Genomic DNA, 21,296 nt, shown 5'->3' on the forward strand with positions numbered 1-21,296 from the left:
GTCAGAATGAATATGAATCTATCTTTAGTCAGCCCAGCATTAAAAATTTACAGTACACAAATAATTAAATAATTTTAAATATAAATAAATAGAAATATAAACCTCTCCTCCCATATTTGTCTAATTACCCTTATACTTTGAATAAATTAACAAAATCATGCAAAGAATGATTCTGCAAATTAATCCTTTAAGGCAAAAAAAACCCAAACAAAACCACTTCATCTTTGACTTGTTTTATTTTATTAGGAGAACAGCTTACTCAAAGTTAACAGTGCTGAACACTCTGTTCCTCATGCAAGAAGTATATTTAGTTTTAATCGCTTTCTAACTACCTCTACTCAGAGACAGTGTGGGATTTTTGTATTTGCAGGGCAGAGCATTTATTAACTCAAGCCTTCTCTCCAGTGTGGCACAATCAGAATGTTCTGAACAGCTGGTTAGGAAGATAGCCAAGATGCAAGAAAGATGTCTGAGCCTCCTTTTCAAGGGCAGCCAACTCTTGTACTGTAGGTGCCAGAATATCCACATGGCCTTTATACAGTCCACCTGCCAAAAGAGATACAATCTAAATTATGTGTTCAAAGCCATTTTTCAGCAGAACTAACAATGTCCAACCACAGTCATTCAGAGAGTTAATTACTTTATTTAAAAAAAAAGCACAAGAAACCAGAACAGGCATACACATACTTTTGTCATTTGCAACCCATAGGCTGCATGTAACAAATGCAGAAGACTGCAAACTAGCAGCTTTTTATAATAAATTTGTTTATAATCTATTATTTTTTTATTTATAGTCTATTATTCTGTAGTGACACAGGAGACAACCAGGAAACTGAGCACTGCATAGCAAGGGAACTTGAGAATAGCTCATTCTTACCGCCCAGAGCTCTCTTCTGCCCATATGTAACTTTCCCATCAAAATCATCCACTGGTACTTTTATGTCTGGTTCAACTTGGGCAATAGTGCAGTTCAAGTGTTCTTCAATCTCCCCCAGCAACTAAGAGGAAAAAAACCCAAGAAGTCTTTAAATACTCTTCTGGTCCAAGACTAGTCAAACTAGTGTTCTGAACCATCACATTTGAGTAGTTTGAACAGGAATGGTACATGAACCAGTTTGGTCACAGCTACAGAAGACTTAACACATTTTTATCAGCTCAGACTACAAAAGTTCATTTCCAATTTCAGTATGGTTTTACCCCACCTAGAAGTCTTCATTTCATACACTACCCTACTTGTATGAATGAGGCTACTTTATAATACAGCTCATAGTCCAAGCCTATTTTACCACAGATGAGGTGTATTTGCCCTTCTTCATTAGAGAAAGAAGGCAAGTATTGCTTTTTAACATGCATTCATGGCTGGTATACAAATCCCAATGAAAACCTACTTAAGTGACAAACTATTTCCAGGTTAAAGAAACAACAGTTTTAAGTTTTGCAACAAACCATCTAAACACAAGTGCATAACTAACATCCTCCAAATCTTAACAGACTTTGATTAGGAAGACAATAAGGAAGTTGCAAGTAAGACTCCCAACAACATTGGCTGGGAATATTACAATAAGCTTTTATAATTAAACAACTTACAGAACATATAACTTGAAAAGTCTTCTAATTTCTTCTTTAAATGGAATCAAAGGTTATAAACACCCTAAGACTAGATTTGTGCTTCAACCACACAGGTGAAACAAGAACTTTATTCTGGAATCTTTTAGAGGAATTGGGGGACATTTAAGCAAAATGCTTACCTGCATCTCATTGTACCATATGGTACAACCTCCTTCTTCCTTCAGCCTGGTGTTGTAACAACCTTTTCCACGACTACTGCACACATGATACCAAACCTAGAAATAATGCAAAATGACCTCTAAACTTCATGAAATAGTTTAGTACATTCATTTTGACTAATTATAGCACGAAAAAGAACTCAGGAATCTGTTTAAGTTCTCCTTCAATTAAGCAGGGACAAAAAAGAAGTTTTTCAACGCAGGATAAGAAGGTCACATAGCAGCTGAGGACAGAACCTCAGTAAATGTCTGTTAATCTTTGCTTTGGAGTATAATTACCTTTTCTTTTTCTTTTGCCACAAGGGAGATTGCCAAACCCATCCTGAAATATTAGGAGACAAGGGAGGGAGAAATGTATTTCAGTAACTATTGCCAACTTGTGAAACAACAACAACAAATCTCAAGAACACCTGGTGGCTGCCCTGAACACACACATACCTCTCAGCTCTGCCGACTCTCCCGATTCGATGAACATAGTTCTGTTTCTCATCAGGGAGTGTCACGTTGATAACTGTGTAACACAGTTCACAGAAATGTATGAGCTAAGGTCAGAGATCAGATATCTAAAATACTATTTTGATTGCTGCAATTCTTCTCTTTAGTCTATGTACATACTTTATAGTCTATTACAACAGTTACAGGTGTAACCTGCAATACCTGCAATAAAGGCTCTCACTCTCAAACTGCTTTCTCCCCGATTACTTTTTGGCAAGAATGGAAAACCAAATGAACGATTTCAAAAAATGCAGAACAACATCAAGTATTTGAGAACTTACGGTGAACAACCAAATTAAATATTGTCTAGTTTCAGCCTTTAACATCTAATCTCTTAAAATTTTGCTATAGGTCATATATTTATTTTAAGTACTGGACAGGTAAATATATCGAAGTTCCAGTGCAATTCAACAGATTAAGTTTAAAAAACTGTCTTACCATATGGTACACCATGAATATCAATTCCTCTAGCAGCAACATCTGTGCAGATCAGGAAACGGACATCTCCTCTCTGCAAAAACAGCTGTAATGAAGTGATGTGCTAAACACAGCAAGCAAAATTACAAGCAATGAAATCATAGTCCTTTGCACTTCACCTTGAAGTGTCTCTGTACATTTAAGAACACTTCAAGTAAAGCATGAATAGTTTGGTGAATTTACATCCTTGTTTCTTTCCCCAGCACCATTAGGCAAACAAAACCAACAAACAGCTTAATCAAAACTAAACTGTAATACTGAAACTTTTTTTTAAGTGACCAAGTACTAAAGGACCTTAAAAACCAGTGTAATTACTATAGAGTTTAAAGTTAGGTTTTTATTTCAAAGTAAGCCTACTATCTTCTGAATTCAAACTCACAAAGGTCATACTGATACCAGTACAAACTTCCACCTACAGAAAACGTGCCTTACAATTTCAGGAAGTGTGACATAGAGCATTTGAATGCAATTTAATTTAAATTAAGAACTAGGAACACAAATTAACATAGGAACCATAGGAATTCAGATATTGGGAAGTGAGGAAAAAGCCTTCAAGAATCTGCTGCATCACCTTAAATCTTTCCAGGTTTTGCTTTCGTTCTTGAGGTTTTCTATCACCATGCAGACAGACACATGAGAATTGATGTCCCTTCCTATCAGGCCCTGAAAGAATTTATATACATTAATAACATCACATATAAGCTATGACACAGAACCATACAGATCTGGAAAAAAAATTCACAGGCATTGGGGTGGAAAAAAATACACAAGACAAGCAGTAAAACACAATTTCTCCCTCCTCCCAAGAGCAGATCTGTGCAGGCATTTTTCCTTACCCCTTCCTGCTCTAAATTTCCCCATTTCTACAAACGTTCGTCTTCACCTTTTTCCTCACACATGCCTTTCACTGTTCCTGTGTTTTCTTTCACATTTCTCCTATGTCTTTTTAGGTGTGAACATCTCTTCCCGTGTCTCTTGCCCTTACCAACTATCAAGTTTTACTAGCATGTTTCAGCAGAGGCACCATATATCTTCTCACTGGTTCAAATTTTGGTGCATGATGGGTTTCCATTCATTTCAAAGCTATCTGGAACATGTACAAGACAGTTCATTGCTTTCTTTCACAAAGGGCACCCCTGCAGCTGCCTGCTACAAAACTCTGAATTTTATGCCCAGTCAGTATGCAAAAAAAAACCTGAAGCACAATTTTATTTGTGCTGTGTCCCTGTACTGGTAACCTCTATCATACAAATTTGGTGTTGAAAAAACACAGAAGTGAGAAAAGTGAGCTGAGTAAAGTTGACATGAAAACATTACCTCCACCCTGCTGGATGAAGTATTGCTCCATATTATCACAGTCTATTTTAGTTCTGCAGAAGATAATGGCTTGATCCATCTTGTGCTCTTTGATTGCTCGAACAGTGTACTCTCCCTTTAGAATTTTAATAGCTTCAGACCACATTTCTAAATAAAAATAAAGAAGTTATTTCACTCAAATTGTTTAAAAACATGAAGAACCTTTGAACTGCATATCTTTGAAGTTCTCTAGCCTTCAAGTAGACAGTTAAACTTTTATTATTAGAGCAAGTAAGCTAAACGTTCAGTTTCTACCTCTGCCTTCCACGCTCCTGTGCTGCAAGGTGATACAATACACGAGGCACAAAAGCACTCAGAAGTTTCAGGTTTCTTATACACATCAACAAACGCTTGTCTACAAATCTGCAAAATATATATTCAAGTCTCTTTCCAATTTCCCAGTTACAGAAACACATTCCCTTCAAGACTATGAGAACACAGAAATAAAATTTTGGAGGAACATGACTCAAGGCCAGTATCTACTACAATTTACCTTTAATTCAAAACATTTACAAAAATGTCACTATTTCTTAGTGTTGCTCGTTACCTGGAGTGTTAGCGCCAGGCCGTGTATTATCTTTTGCATGTACTTCATCAGTCTAGAAAAAACACAAACAAAAAAGCCCCCTAAGTCAGTAGTCCACTCTTCACAGAGAAATACTTGACTCCACTAACTTGTAACTAGGAAGAAACAAAAGTTTAGAAGTAATCTTAGCATTCTGCTCTCCTACGAGCCATGTTTACCCACCTTTAGCTACAGGAAAGTCTTGTATTTAAGAATACAAAACTTATTCATAAAAATGGCAATAAAACTATGTAGCCACTGGATAGGAAACACCTTTGAACAAAGTGAAGAATTGAAAACACACAAACAAACCAGAATAAGAAGATTTTGAAAAATATAGTTAAATCACATAAATAGTAACTCCTTATCTTTTCCCCTATGCTAGCCTGAATCAGATATAAACTTAAAATCCAAAAGAAATAAACTCACACTAAGACTTAATGACAACACATGACAAACAGACATTCCAAAGACAAGGAGAGATTAAGAAAACCATAGATTTGTAACTGCATCAGAGTTGCCAAGAACAAAATATGGTTCCAGGTTATTCAGAAGTTGAATACTAAAGACCTGGCCAACCAACACCTTCTCATGTGAATAGGTGTCAGGTGTATGTAGAATCTGGAATCTCAAATGCAGTCTGATATGACAACCATTCCTGTAAAAACTGCTCATGTCATTCACATGGGTTGGAGACAGAACTACCTTATAGAATGATCCATCTTGGCAGGTTTATTCCCTCCTGCCAAGTCAGAAAAGAGATACTAAGTACAGTTAGGCCACAGACCATTAGCTGTGAAATGAGTGAAAAAGCACAATGCCATTGTTCTCTAGTGCAAATCAGACTGTTACTCTATCAAGCACTTCCTCAGCCATGTTTGTAACACTGAGCTGTTCAGAAACAGAGTTATGACACCACTGATACGATGCTGACTACCATGGAACAAACCATTTCAGATTAAGCTGTTTCAATAGCCAGCAAAGATCCTTCAGTATTAGGCCCCTGTTCTGAAGGTTAAATAAGTAAACATGGACAAATAACCTCAATTTTCACTTACTCTGATATGATTCTTGCCGAGCCTTTCCCAGAGTTTATCAGTTTTTGGATTTACAGGCACAACTACATGGTGTACAGTTTCAGGGACAGAATCTTCTCCTTTCAAATCAACCCAGGTGGGAAAATGCATGATTTTTTCGGATAGTTTTTTCACGTCAAAAGAATGCAGGGTTGCAGAGCACACAATCACCTGAGAAGAAGAGAGTCACATGGAAACCACTGAAGATAAAATCCTCCCAGTCCAAAAAGGTGAGAGTAGAACTGTATGAATGTTACATAGTTGAATAGCTAATGTAGCAAAACAGAAAATGTTTGGATCTCATCACAGGAACCACTCAGTTGGCAAGAGTCAAGACACAAAGTAAGTTGCTTAACTATTCTGTTACAGAGACCCAAAAAAATAGCAGGAAGAATGCAAAACTATTGAAAATTGATGAATCAAGATTATTAATATGTTAGAAAACATAAAGTATGTGTTCAGTCATGTTTGCTAGATTTATATATAAATAATTCAAAATAAATTGAAAACTCCTGAACACTAGGCTTCAACATCTAGAAGGCTAAAAATATTTTCACAGGCAATTACTGAACTCACTGAACGCATGTTAGTTTTGGACAAGAGCTTTTGGAAACTCCAAAGAAGCATGCTCTATGCCAAATAATAGTCAACAACTGAAAGCAGAGCACGCAACACACCCCCAAAAATATTTAAGCAAACAAAACAAACAAACAAACAAACAAACACACACACAAAAAACCCAAACCAAAACCACAACAAAAAAAAAAAACAAACCACAAATATTTTATACCTGAAGTCTCTTTCCATCTGAGGTTATCTGAGGAATTTGACTATGGATTCTGTTTATAAAATCTGAATAACCTTGGAGGAGAAGGCCATCCTGTGTGGGGATGAAATAAAAGAGATGAAGATGCAAATCTTCTCTCATTTCTCAGTCTTTACACTTGAGTTAGATAAGCAACACACTCCTAGTCTCAGAAGTTCCTGCTTTTAATTAGCTGGACAGGTCAATGCATAGCAGGGATATTATTACTAAGGAGGAAAACCCAGTAAAAATGTGGAGCACTTATAGCTGCTGAGAAGCTCAGCAGCTACTCCTAGCTAACACCCCAAGGCATTTGATCTTTGTGAATATTCAGATGTACTACCAGAGATCAGAGAGATGCCCTTATTTCACAGCATATTGAGTACAACATTCACTGGCCTCAAGACCTGCTGGGTTAACTAACACTTATTTTTTGTCTTTGTCCTTTGAGCTCCCTGCAGTGGCAGGGACAGACTTCAGTACCTTGTAAATATAATTTGAAATACATTTTCCTATCAGAAAAATTCCAAACAGATTTAACAGAGAGGCTATGAGGGTGGGGGAAAAAAAAGTAGGTTACTATGGTTGTAAACAATGAGAGGATTAAGATGGAACAGTGTATAGGTATCTAACTGTTCCACCGAATTATCAAATACTATAGAAAAATAATGTTTCACTTTTTTGCAAGTATCACATTGCATTTAAGAACAGAATTTAAGTAGCATTTAGTTCTCTACATACAGCTTCATCCAGAACCAGGAATCTAACTTGAGATAAATTAATCTTCCCTGTTGAGACCAGGTCATCCAGCCTTCCAGGAGTTCCAACAACAATATCCACCTATTAAGTACATAAAGAGTATGAGTTGGTCCTGTAACTAATTAGAGGCATTAAAAGTTTCATCTAAGATTAACATTATGAGACAATTACCAGTATAATGCTTTATCTTCTATTAATTATAACTTCATAAAATCCTAGAGTAATTTGAGTCTGAGGGATCTCTTGAGAATATCTGGTCTCCACTCCCCACCTTCACATGGAAATCAAGGACAATTTCTAAGTTACTTTAGGCAGCTGCCTAATACAATTTTCAGTACCCTTCTGGAAAGGGATCCTACAACCTCCTCTGTGAGCAACCTTCATTTTGGTTCTACAGTATTTTCATTAGCATAATCTACCTTAGGGAGGAAGTCTTCCCTTATTTGGGAAGTGCTGTGCCCGTTTTTTCCTTCCCTGAACTCCAAGCTGTGTAATCTTGTTATCAAAAGCCAACAAACATTTATTTTTAAATGGGGATACATTTTTCTCATGGTGGAATCTATCAACTATAGAAATAACTTCAAATTTTGCCAGGCAAAAAAGTTCACAACCAAGAATTTAGCGTTCACGTGGAAGTTGAATAATCTTTTGGTTCAAGTAGGCTTAACAGAAGATTTTTATTTTGGCAGTTAGAACCACTAGAAAACTTATCAATAGTGATGTGCTTTCACTTCCAAAAGTGAGTCTTAAATATAAAACATGGCCCTGTGACTCAGTTCTCCCTACAGTGTGATTGAATCAATTGTACATTTCATGGTGCTGAAACCAGACCACTTCCTTCTATGTAGGACTGGTTTGTAGTGTAGGTTCATCTTGATAACTGCAGACTATTTTTATTCACAAAAACAGGACAGAACTTAATAGGAAAACTGTCTTGTTGGTTAAGGACAAATGGCAAACAATTACACCTTTATTTTAAAATCTTCAGGAGTACTCAGGCTTCAACGGAACTTGACTAAGTAGTATAGGTACTTGTATTGACATGGAAGTAAAGGAACAACTGCTAGACTGGTGCAACTGGTGCAATAGTTTCCTATTGACTGTACATTTTCTTTTTAACATGTTTATTATTCTTATTACATGAGTTACCACCATTAATATCCTCTAGCAACAGCATAAATTACTTGAAATCCCAAATGATAAATCATATGAAAAAAATATAACTTACACCTTGTTCCAGTACAGAGAGTTGATCTCTTGCAGCAACTCCACCAATAATAAGCAGTTCCCTAAAATTACATGAATATATTCAACATTTACCCATTTATTATATTCAGGTCTACTTAGAATCTGTCTTCAGACACATGTTTTTATTGATAGCTGACAATTAACAGCTCTGAACAGTAATTTCAAGAATAACAGAAAAAATTAATTTTGAAACTCGTCCTTTCACATGTAGTTTACCTCAGTTCAAGTGAAAACTCTGCTACCAAACTGTATTTGAATGTGATTACTTTATCACAGTTGTATTAAGCAAATGAGCACCTTAACAAATTTAATCTTACAAAGAATGTTTCTTAAAAATCTCAGAAATAATGTAACTTAGTTCAACAAAGTTTCCTGTGTCCTTGAAAGTTAGAAATGCAAATAACAGTAAACTAAATGAATCTTTCCTTGTAGCTTGCCCATTCCTATTGCTTAGTCCCAGCAATTCTAGTAAATGAACTCTTTACACAGATCGCAGTTTAGAATTGGGAAATGTTCAAGTTTTAGAAGCACAGACAAAGCAGACACAATCTAAATCCAAAGCAACTTATAGATGATTCATTTTTCAGAATTGCACCTCCATGATAATTTGTCCTGCAAGCACATTAATTAAAGAGAGAAGACCCTGTATACAACTATTTGAGGGAGATGAAAAACAAACAAAATAGGGGGTAGAGGGAGATGGGGGCATAGAAAAATGTTTAGGAAAGAAGGGCAGTAAGCCAATAGCATTTTTAGTCAAGAGAAGCATGTGAAGTATCACAGTAGTTATAACTGATAATTAAAAAAAAAGCCCTACCCACCAAATTTGTTGTATGAGAAAAAGGTAGTCCACTGATAAAACATACCAAAAAACCCTAAGTGATCTAACTGCAGTTGCATAGTCAGAAGTTTGGTTGGTAGCAGGTTATTACTGATATTATTATCAGCAGCACTGCAGATTATGGTTCACTTAGCTACAAGTGGAACCTACCCCCCCCATCTCCCCGTGAAGTTACAACCATGGAAAATACCATAAATGCAACTAGCAAATTCACTATTACCTTAATTTGGGATTATCAACATATTTTTTGAACTGCTTCACATTGTTCAAAGTTTGTTCTGCCAGCTCTCTTGACGGTTCTACAATCAATGCTTTTGGAGCATTTGGAAGGTTCTGTGCTTGAACCACTTGCGCATTTCCTAAGTGGAAAAAAATCACCATTAAGACAAACTACATTCCTATTCTGGAATTTTTACTGGAAACAAATCTGGATTTTCTATTAGTAATTAAAAGCTAATATTTTTAAATGCTCCATTGAAAGGTGATGTGATTGCTCTCTCAGTTATGAGTAACTTCAGAATAATGATCAGAACTTACAAGTGGGTGTACTGGCCCATGCAGGATAACCCATTCTACTGTGGGTCATAAAGACCCACACAGATTTTTACAGTAACACTGTTGAAAAACTTAGCTGGACTTCTTTTATCTGATGTACTTCTAAATTCAAAATATTAAAGACTATTGGTGGTTTAACAGTAAGAAAATCTGGTATACTTTCAAAAAAGCATCAATATTTCTTCATTACTGCTCTATTTAAGATCTTTCTGATTGCAATTAAAGGGATCCAAAGATGCTCTGCAACACAACCTGAATATAGAAACAAGAGAAGTTTGTAAAAATCTAACCTACCTGAGTGTTGTGATTTTACAACACTACCCTCAGGAGCCTTGCAAAGGCCAACATAGCCATCTTTTGGTGGAAACTTGAAATCTTCTTCACCAAAATTGAATTTCAATTCAGCATTCTAGGTTTCAAAAAAGTTGTGTCATACACACAGATTCAAGAGACCACATAAAATGAGAAGCAACTCAAATGAGATTGACAAGGAGATAGGCAAGGTCTTTTCTTCTCCCATCTTATACATTCCTGTTCCCTAAGTTGCTGGAACTTAAAAAACTCCCAACCAAACACACAGAAAAAAGCCAACAAAAAACCCAAAGAATTTTTTCTGAAGTTGTACATCTCTCTAACCACTGAAAATTTTTTTTACCAAAATCTCTACTGCTTGAGAGATAGACTCAAGAAGACTAACTCAGAAAGACATAGTACTACATTACAGTAATGTTAGAGTTCAGAACACATGAAATAGGCTGACTTTCAAGCTATTTGCTTGTATCAGTTGAATGGCAGTATACAACAGTTTAATACACACAACATAGCACTGTTATTAGGAATTAGTTGTCCATGCTATTCTACCTATAAATTCAAGACTAAAATTTGAATTTAAACATTTAGGTTAAATGGTACTCAAAGGTACATTATTACTTCAGTAGTGAATACTGGTAAACCAAAGAAAACTGACTTTACATGCACAACGGCAGTAACTGTAAGTGGCTATGCAAATTTTATACTTAAGTATAAACAAACCCAGAAAAATGATAATAATCTTGGACATCTGCAATATTCCTGTTACCTTCAGTACACAAGCTGCAAAAAGTGCTTGGTTCCTTATATGTGGTGGGATTTCAAATGCAAGGCCAAGGTCCTTCCCTGAAAGTAGGGTTGGTTCGGTCAGACTCTGCAAGTGTGTGCATTTCTCTCCTTCCCTACCCCCCAGTGAAAGCATCCAAATAAAATTCCAAACAAAGAGAATAAAATTTACCATTTTTGGAAAATTTTATTTGTCCTTTTTCTGTGTCTAGATAACAGCCAATTGTATCATGCATAGTGAATTCCTGAAAAAAAAAACCACAACAAAATAAGGTTTGTGAAACTAAGACATTTTCAGTGCATTAAGACAACTTAGTGCTTATATTCTGTCAGCTTTTAGTTTTCTCACCTCTCCCTAATAAATGCTGATTCTTAAGTCAAACAAGTTCAATTTATTTCAGCCAGACTGTTGTAAATAGAACACATATTTTTATTTGATTTCAAGTGTTCAGTAAACTGCCCAATTGATCATAGATATTTAAGCATTTATTACTGCTTTAAATTTACTTCAAGAACTAACACAATGACAATGATACATTTAAGTCATATACCTGAAGTATTCTGCATTATGGAAAAGCACATTAGTCACGTATTTATTAGCCAATGTAAATCTAAGCTTAGAACACCAAACATGGCATCAGAAACCTGTATTTTGACTATAATAAAAGACTAACTCTTGAAGATGACACTATATGCATGTTATGCATACTTAAATGCTTTATCTTAGTGTCTTGAGATCTGCTAGTTTTAAAGGTATTCAATAACATTTATATATTATTATGTGCTTCTAATCAAAAGCTCAAGAGTCACTATTAAACAAGTTACAGTAGTCATAAAAGTTGCAGGTTTTATGACATTGAGTTATTATTAGCACAAAAAGACTTGAGTTTCTGCTTTAGTGCCCATTTATTTATGTTTAAACATCTCAATTCCACTGCTACACTACACAAAATCCATTACAGATATTCCCAGCAGACACTTGAGAAGTGTACATTAAGGTAATGGCAAACCCAACTCAATAGCCAGGAGTAGTGCACTCTATGTTTTAGTAAAAATTAATAATGCATTTTGACAGATTAGAGAGTTGTGAAATTACTTCTATTTTAACTTCTAGTAAACAGAATATGATGCCCTCACTTGCATGTTCCCAGTGTATACATATGGGTTGATTTACTCAAGCTAAAGATGAAGTAAGTCAAGACAAATCTCAAGGTCAGTTAACTTTTAACCTGTTTAAAACAGCAAAATTTTAACTTCTAAATAAGAATCAATATAATTGCAGTATAACCACTATCATGTCTCAAGCTTATAACTGCTTTTGTTGAATCTTTTAATAAGCTTTTGTGAAAAAATGCTTCAATGTTCCATTGGCCTTCTGCCCAGTGAGCCTCCCTTAGCAGTGAGCCCTACTTCAAAAGACAGTCGACTGTAACAGAACAAAACTAACATGCAAAACTTTTAAAAATATTTCTGCCAAATGCAATTCAAGCTTACCTCACCATAGCTGTCAAATTGCTTGTTGTGAGATTTCTTACCAGTGCCACCAAATCCAAAGCCAAATTTATCAGTGCCTGAAGACAATACAATAGGTTTTTATCTTTTGGTTGACAGGTTATGCTTTTTCCTTTTGGTATTAGCAACTGAAATTTCCAACACTATCTCATAAACAAATAATACACAGTGCTAACTACTAATTTCTGACCTGGATGTACACCAAACTAGTACTTCTGCAGCAGTACATTTATCAATTTTACCTGTCTCCAGTCATCTTCATTAAAAATAAAAAAAAAGCATAAAAGGCAGAAAGTCACAGAAGACAAGAAAACACTGCCACAAACAAAGACTTCCCCTTACAGGAATTAAAATACTTATACAAAACATTTTCAACTCCCCAATACTGGGATCCTTCCCGAAGAGTCCATTCTCTGCAACACTAGAACAGCACTCCACCCATTCCATGTCAATACAAAAACTACCTATAGGCTCTTCAGAAGGAAACTCACCCAGATCTAGTGAAGCCTGCATAGTTGACCAACCAACTCTGCACAAGCCTTGGTCATGACAGGAAACTTCATAGTAGTATTTCCCTTTAAAAGAAAAAGAAAGGATCTAATACAATACCCAAATTCATTTAGGTGGTTCAGGCTTGCTACTTTCAATCTAACATCCCAGTCCTGCTAAAAATGTGATGAAATCCCCTACACTGTTTTTGTGTGAAAAGGTTGTGTCTATACCTATGTATGGAATGAAGAAAGAGCAGGCAAGAGAGACAAAGTACACAGAGGTAGAGTGTGAAAGGCTCCAAAGGAGTGACAAGCAAGAGAGAAGTGATCCTACTGAATGCATGGGAACTGGTAAACCCAGGACACAAGGTTCTGCAGAATCAGAACCAGACCACCAGCATGCCCCAGCACCAACAACTCCTTGTGCCACTTGAAGAACATCCAACTGGCTGTTATGTACACACAGACTACAGAATTATCTGCACACCCCATTAAAGGAGACTGTTTAGGGTCTTTCTGAACACACTCCCAGAATCACTGGAGTATCAGGATGACTCTGTTTCTGAGTCAAGTGTTAGGGTTGGCCTCTCAACTACTGCTACAACCACAGAACCATCAAATTTTTGCACACCTGCATGAAGTCTGTGAGGAAACAACTCAAAGTACTGTGTGCATAGCCATTTCCTAAAAAAGATGCATTCTGATGAATATTAGTTATGATTCTGCCTACTGCAACTCAGTCTCCTATTGATGCCTGAAGATTTTTAGCTTTCTATGTATACTTCATGTATTTGTAGCTTAGTAGACCCTTAAATGCCTAGGTATAATTTCTAGTACTTTTCCAGCTCTCTTTATCACAGTGAACAAACTCTTTGATACACTCTTAGAAGTTCTGTTTAATCTTACTTGTTAGTTTACCACGGACATTTTTATTTTGTACCACATATCGTAGATATAATACAGGTAGAGTCAGAGGACCAGGGGGTCCTCTGGTGGAAGACTCCAATGGGACAGAATCCAGGGGGAGGATTACCTAACCAACTGCTCCTTAACTGGACAATACTGGCTGGATATTCTAACTGCCCAATCTTATAAAATTGTAGGACTCCAATTTGGGGCATGGTTTTCACCATATTGTGTACCTGAAGGCTGTCAAGTAAATGTTTGCTTTTCTATTATAATTTTAAGGTTTGGGAAGATTTTGTTCTACTTTCAGGCATCGCTATCAGGGAAAAGGTAATTTACAACACAAGGAGAACAAAAGTGAGGTATTTGTCATTTCCAAGTCTTAAGCTACTAAATTTGGTCAGATGGATAGAAAGTTTTTAATGCAACCATCTACATTAACAATGGCTGACAAGCAGGCATTTCAGCTGAAACTTTTCTGGAAGAGTATTCAAAACACAGCACTTTATATGTACCTTTAGTCACTCCTCTAGTTGCTCTGCATCCATGCCATTCTTTTATCTCTCTGCTTTGGCAACACAAACCATCCGATCCAATTGCTGAAAATTACAAGACAGTTTTAGTTAAAGAAATTGTCTAACTGCTTTTAAAAGAAAACTTCATGCATTCTTTCCTCTAGTTTATTCTTTTTTTACCAAGCAAAAAGTTCTCAAGTGAACAGCAGGACAACTCACCAAAAGCTGATCCTCTGTCATAGGGGTTCATTTGCCATTTATTGAGCACTAAGTTTGAAAGACAATAACAGAAAAAGCATTTAATCAAAAAAGAAAGCCTGAAAACCTCAAATTAGAAATTCAAATTCTTTCTACAGTGTTTGGCTTAATTTTCTGGGGAAATAGCTTTGTTCCAAAGCTATTATATGAAATTCATATAAGCTCAAATGAAGGCCTACAATCCAAAGGAGGGGCACAAATGCTTAATGCAAAGGTATTCTATGGAAGTTTAGATTATTCCATTAAGAACAGATTAAGTTACTTAAAAATGCAACTGCAAACAAGGAAGACTTTCATAAAATAAGGCAGTTTCACACAATCACAATCAAATTCAGATAGAAAATATCCAAAACTATATGAAGAACAACAAATTTGAATGGCCAAATGGCCAAATGGCCATTTATTGGCCATTTCTGTTCCAAGCTTACATTAAAGTATCTTTCAGTCTGTAAGTTAAAATGTCATTACTAAGGAGCTAAGATACATGCACATTGAATTTCTGACTTCATTTTTCATATGCCCAACAACATGCTGTAATAAAATCTATACATGATTAAAAAAAATCAAACAGGTGTCATTTCAATTAGGTTTACTGAGTGTATTTGTGTATTCATATTACATTCTCTCAAGGAGGATTTCATTTTAACTTTTTAGAAGTTAATTTTACTGTCACCAATGTAGCAGTCGTTATAATGATGACAACTTCTATAACATCTTTAGAGTGCTGTTTGTGCAAATACTGTTCACTTACATAAAACCCAATCTTATCAGTACCACAGACTGGACATGGTTATTGGCTTTATGGTTCCAAGCCCAATTAAATGGATGCATAACAGATTCCCAAATACTGTGAGGATATTATCATGGTTACAATCCATTTTTTATATAGCTGAGTTCCAGCCCTATGCATTTCCTGCTCAATTCAATGTTTACTAGAAGAAACAAGATATCAATTATTCAATTCCAAACCTAGGCAGGTGCTAAAAGGAACAAAACAGATCTTCTCAGCACATCAGAACTGAAAGATCCTACACTGTTATCCCAGCCACACAAAAACATGTTTGAGCCCAGAAGAGCTTTCTGCTCAAGCTTATTTAAGAGGCCCAAACCAAATTCACAGTGTCATAGCTGGTCTCACCTAATCCTGCAATAGAAAGATTTTTTAAATCCTTCTTTTAAGGTGGACACCGTTACCACTTCACATCTTGCAAGGCATTAACCTAGTATGGGGCTTTCAGAAGAACACTGGAAAGCCAGGTGTGGCTCAGCCAGCTTCAAGCTGAAAACAAGAGCATTACTAAGAGTCTGCAGTCATACGCACACCAGTTCTTCCCATGATTCCACCAGTAAATTTATATTCTCTGTTTAATAAAACACTGAATGATGATATTTACATTATCCCAAATTATGGAAAGAATACTCATCCAATGGCAGGTTAACTTTACTTTTAAAAGTGACAAAATCAACACAAGTCAGCAGACTTTTGAATTCAAGGAATGTGACATATAAAAACTTACCTGCCCCTCCAGTTTTAATAGTGGCTTTTCCTTTCTTGCCTTCCATTTGGTCTTTCAGTGTTTCATAAACAATCTGGATAACTGGAATGCTGAAAGCCTAAAATGAAAAGTCACTTTCATTCCACAAGTTATACACTTATTTCCAGCCTTTTTTTGGGGTGCAATACCCACAGCCAGAAACACTGAAATACAGTCCTACATATATGTTGGTAAAGACTATTACCAAAAATACCTAAACACATATAAATATTCTCTCTGCATATATGAGACCACTTAAAGACTTTTACTTTCTGCTAATTTGATTACTTACACCAGTTTTTCCACTCCCAGTTTCAGCAGCCTATAGGAAGAAAAATACAAGAGTTTTACCAGGACTGTAAGGACTGTTCTAGAATTCTGTTTTGATAAACTGAGTTTATTTTTTAAGAAGTATTATTTTGGCTTATGGAATGAGGAACACAGAGAACCATAAAAGACAGGATGAACAAGGCATACTAATATGATACTTTCGAGGCTATTGATACTGCAGCATTGGCTTGGGCAGTATCAGCCAGGTTCCATACAGAGCTGTGTCAGGTATTTACAGCCAAAAGGAGAGCAGATGAGATCAGACAGCCCTCGTTCATGTGGCAGTGCCTGTCAAGAAGTCAAAAAATAAAGCCTAATAGTCCCAGATTTCATCTGCAAGAACAGCTGGAAACACACTAGTATCTCAAAGAGAATATACTTTCTATTGAAGTGCGACAGGAGAGCTAGTTTAACTATGGACCTGTCTGGAAAGAACAAAATTCACCACACAAACAACAACTGAAAGACAGAGGATTTCTAAGAATAGACTATCCTGCCTACATACCATAAGCACATCACCACCTCCTAAGATCAACGGGATGGATTCTGCTTGGATATCTGTAGGGAGACTGCAGGAAAGAACACATTAACACAAGGCAATGTTCTACATCAATAGAAAATAAATTTTTACTTATCTAGAAATTCACAGAAACCAAATCATCTGCAAGATAAAGCAGGTAACTGCTATTCCTCCTGGCTTGCAGTGGATTCAGCTGCACCTTGGTAAGAGCACTACATTTCACATCATTACCTTAACGATAAAAAAACCCCCTTATTAACTATATATTCCTTGTCTTCCTTTCTTCAAATGAGTTTTTCTTTAAAGCCACTTATGCTGACCTCATTTACATGATTCCTGTTCAAAACTGGAAAAAAAAAAGTAAAGACAACTAAACTCAAACAGCATTTTCAGACAATCACAGCTAATTAATATTCATATGAGAAGAACAACATACATTAAGTTTGTCCATACTGACAACCTTCTGAATGACAATTCAAATCAAACTCTGAAGTAAAAACATGTTGGCCAAACAAGTAACCAAACACAAGAATAACAACTTTTTTAGAAGACTGACACACATGCACTAAGTTTGAAAAACACAATCATAGACCACAGCCTGGAAAACACAAACTACACTAGCATCAATTATGTGGCAGTATTTAATCCAATATATATAAATACCCCAGAGGCACAGAGCCTTTTGTGAAACAAAAGAAGTGAAGCATAAGCAGTCATGCTCTGCCTGCCCAAGTTTAAGGGTTACTGCTGCAGTCAGTTTGTGCTCTTCACTCTTTCACACTACAGAGAAGCACGTGAGGTGCAATGACAGTTAAAGGAAAACACACATCCACTTTGCTTTAATGTGACAGCAGAGGTGCTTTAAGAAGCATGTCATACATTGCTGAAAGGCAAATTAGACTTTGCCACACTCCTACTTACAGCCAGTCCATCTCCTCCACTGCTTGAGCTATCTCAGGCATAACACCCATTTCTGTAAGACAAGCAAAGAGGGATCAAGCAGCGTTAATAACCTCACATTGCCCAAAGATTGCCAAGCATCAACACCTCCAGCTACAGGCAGAACCATGGAAAACCACTCTTGTGGGCAACAGCATGTGCAGCCTTCACTACAGCACCCACTGATGGAGACATTCTCCCTTCCTCATAGGCAGCTTTGAGAGCTGTCCCCACTCAGCAGAGTAAGTCAGGCACACACAGGGCACAGGGGTGGGTACAGACACAGCAGCAAAGTGAACACACTGGAACAGAGCACCATTCCAAGGGCAAGGTATTTATCTTTGCACCTTTAAGGAAACTGCCTATGCAGACAACAGGACATTTGTCAATCACAAATACCCAACTTTCTCTACAGTTGAAAAAACCCGATCCTCTAAGGACTCTAGTTCACCAAATCTTGCCTGACAATAAGAAGACAAGGCTTTGATTTTGAGAAAGTTATTAATTACATCTGCTTTTTAAACTTTTTTTCTTGGAAACCCTTCTGGTAAAGTCATCTCAAGGTCTGATGGTTGTACCTCAGACACAAGTTAAATATGGAGCAACATGCTTGTATGTTGATAAACAAATCCTCTGTATTTAAAAAGGAAAACAAAAGAAACCTGCAGCTATTCAATACAGGCAAGAGAAAAGCAGATCCTAAGCAACCCAAATGCTGGTACCATCAAAATTACAATTTATCTGTTGGTCATCTCCTTGGGTACATAAGGTTACTCTAAATCAATTCCTTCAGCTAGAAACATGCACCTTTCCAAGCAGAGGTTTCTCACCCTGGCCTCTGCACTGCCACATGCTGGGTTTCAGGCACAGCACACATGTGCACACACACTGAGCTGGGCTGCTGCAGGTGGGTGTGCACAGCCAAAGATTATTCTTCCACTTGCTATAATACAAATGCTGTAAGGTATGTGTTTTATTTGTAATGTGATTGCAGGAAGCTTTAATATTTTCAAGTGCAGGACTCTAATCCTACAAAAGTAGACAACCCACACAAGCAACAAAATCAATAGCAATCAAAACCAATTCATACTAATTCCAAGTTGGAAACAAATCCATACATTTTTTCCCCATATACTTCCAACTCACACAGTTTAATTCAATGTAAAGTACAAGAATTTACTCAAACAATAACACCATGATATTTTCCTCAACTACATCCAAATTAATCCTGCTGCCTAGCATCCAAACTGATCTCTAGATCTCGGGAAGAAGCTTCAGCATTTTCCCCCCATGGTAAGATGCAAAAAGTTCAGTTAAAAGGAACAAATTAAAAACCCCATATACATTAAAACTTCACAGAACTCTGATCCTGGCTGGCTGCCTAGTTCTACAAATATCTACATGGGAAACGGGACACAAAGAGTGATGCTTCCTCCTTTAATAGTAAGCTTTGGATTACAATTTACTATTATATACACATATATAGTTTATACATAGTCTGCCAAACCGTATCACCACGCAGAGCTTCTCTTACAAAAAGCCAGTTATTATACACTGCTATACAGAGAACAGTTATGATAAACCTCCTGTTACTAAAAGCAGACAGCATGAGGAACGAGCCTAACTTTTAAGCAGCCCGTTTGATAGATCCACATATGCAATAAAACCTGCAAAACCATTCCGATAACCACTTCTCAGAGCCTACAGAAGCCCGAGGACACGGGGAGAAGCACCTACATCCCCCGCAGGCCTCGCAACCTCCAGCCTGGTTTATGGTCAGCCACACCCTACCGCGGGCTAGGCTGGAAGGGCGGCCGAGGTGCTTCCCCCGTGTCGCAGGGAGCCCGAGAGCCGGCGGGCAGAAGCGAGAGGCTCCCTCAGGGCCGAGAGGCCGCGGCCCCCGCGCCACGTACCCGAGAACGCCGCCATCTTCGCCCCGGGAACGCCGCGAACAGCGCAGGGCGCAGGCGCGCGGCCCGGCCGCCGCTTTATGGGGCCGGGTGGGCGCAGGAGCCGCCGCGCCGCGCGTTCCGGCCCGGCCCGTGAGCGCCCCTGGGTATTGACGGCCCAGGGGCTCAGAGACTCAAACACGCCGCGGTGTGTGTCACATATACACTAACGGCGATACAGTATTCTCCAGGTTTTACAGAAGCTTCCCCAAATTCTGCACCATCTTGTTCCAGGGTAACTTCTAGCGACATTAAACGCAAGAACCTTCGGGGTTTTGTAAAAAAATAAAATGAGATTGCAAGTGCAGAAGTGCAGCTTCTATAGTTACATCAGGAGCCAATGGTGCATTTGCCTGCTGAGTGGAAGGCACAGCATCAACCATTGCCTGCTGCTTTCCATTGTGAAACACAGCTTCAATCCTTCTGAAGGCAGCATGAGATAGAGACACATCTGGTTCAAAGGACAAAAAACCCCAAAACAAGCATCTCTGATAAGGTAGTTCTCTTGAGTACTGTGTTGCAATTTGAATACTGGTCTTGTCCTGGTGGTTTGTTTTTTTGTTTCAAGATTTTTTTAAAACCTGCTGAGCCCTACTAGCTGTTAACTTACAGTGTAGAAACTGGTGATATCCAGAGAAAAATACAGCAGGGTATTTTATACCCTTCATACCAGGCTGTTTGCCTTGCAATGGTTTCTCATGTATTAATAATTCCTTTGGGAGTATCTTCCTTTGATGTGCCTCTTTTCTTTCACTATTATTCGCTATATCTGTCAATCATTAGTTTGCTCTTTTCAAATAAATGACAAAACTAGTGATTTTTTAAAGGCAGAGATATGAATAATGTACAGATTCAACCACGGCACTAAGAAAACCCATTTGTAGGCAGACCTTGATATCAATATATAGTGCTGCTTGTTAGTGTGAAACATGGAGTGTAATTTACTATACATCTCCCACAGTTCTTTGAAACTTACAAACACGATGTTATACTATTTACTATTGCTTTACAAGCTACATTGTAAAATATAGTTAAAAATATAGAAACAGCAAAAAGGCATTTTTTCTCAGTAGTTGCTTCTTCTTGAAGTCTTTCCCAAGCACGCAACAGAGCTTTCATATTGCCCTGAATCCCTAGTTTCAGAATTTGAATTTTTGTTTAACCTAATTCTAGAACACACAGTTGCCTACAAGAGCTTACTAACACAAGAGAAAATTAGACTGCAGGAGCAGAAGTGTCAGGGTGTGAAGTAATTTTATTTCTATTTTACAAATGCTTTATA

General features: G+C 37.2%; 1 protein-coding gene across 1 annotated transcript; it reads right to left on the minus strand.

The window, feature by feature from the left end:
- Nucleotides 1-217: 217 nt before the first annotated feature.
- Nucleotides 218-20,040, minus strand: DDX1 (DEAD-box helicase 1). The gene is made up of 26 exons (XM_030945416.1): nucleotides 19,979-20,040; nucleotides 18,048-18,099; nucleotides 17,112-17,175; nucleotides 16,569-16,598; nucleotides 16,259-16,355; nucleotides 14,703-14,750; nucleotides 14,484-14,567; nucleotides 13,063-13,146; nucleotides 12,554-12,630; nucleotides 11,232-11,304; nucleotides 11,043-11,119; nucleotides 10,259-10,373; nucleotides 9,630-9,768; nucleotides 8,549-8,609; nucleotides 7,303-7,401; nucleotides 6,547-6,636; nucleotides 5,739-5,927; nucleotides 4,663-4,714; nucleotides 4,077-4,223; nucleotides 3,331-3,422; nucleotides 2,721-2,793; nucleotides 2,226-2,298; nucleotides 2,067-2,109; nucleotides 1,749-1,844; nucleotides 878-998; nucleotides 218-546 (listed from the first exon to the last, which is right to left on the minus strand). Exons 1-26 carry the CDS (start codon nucleotides 19,992-19,994, stop codon nucleotides 416-418), a joined length of 2,223 nt encoding a protein of 740 aa, XP_030801276.1. The 5' UTR covers nucleotides 19,995-20,040; the 3' UTR covers nucleotides 218-415.
- Between the last annotated feature and the right edge of the window lie 1,256 nt (nucleotides 20,041-21,296).

This window comes from Camarhynchus parvulus, chromosome 3, assembly GCF_901933205.1.
Source record: "Camarhynchus parvulus chromosome 3, STF_HiC, whole genome shotgun sequence".
NCBI lineage: Eukaryota > Metazoa > Chordata > Aves > Passeriformes > Thraupidae > Camarhynchus > Camarhynchus parvulus.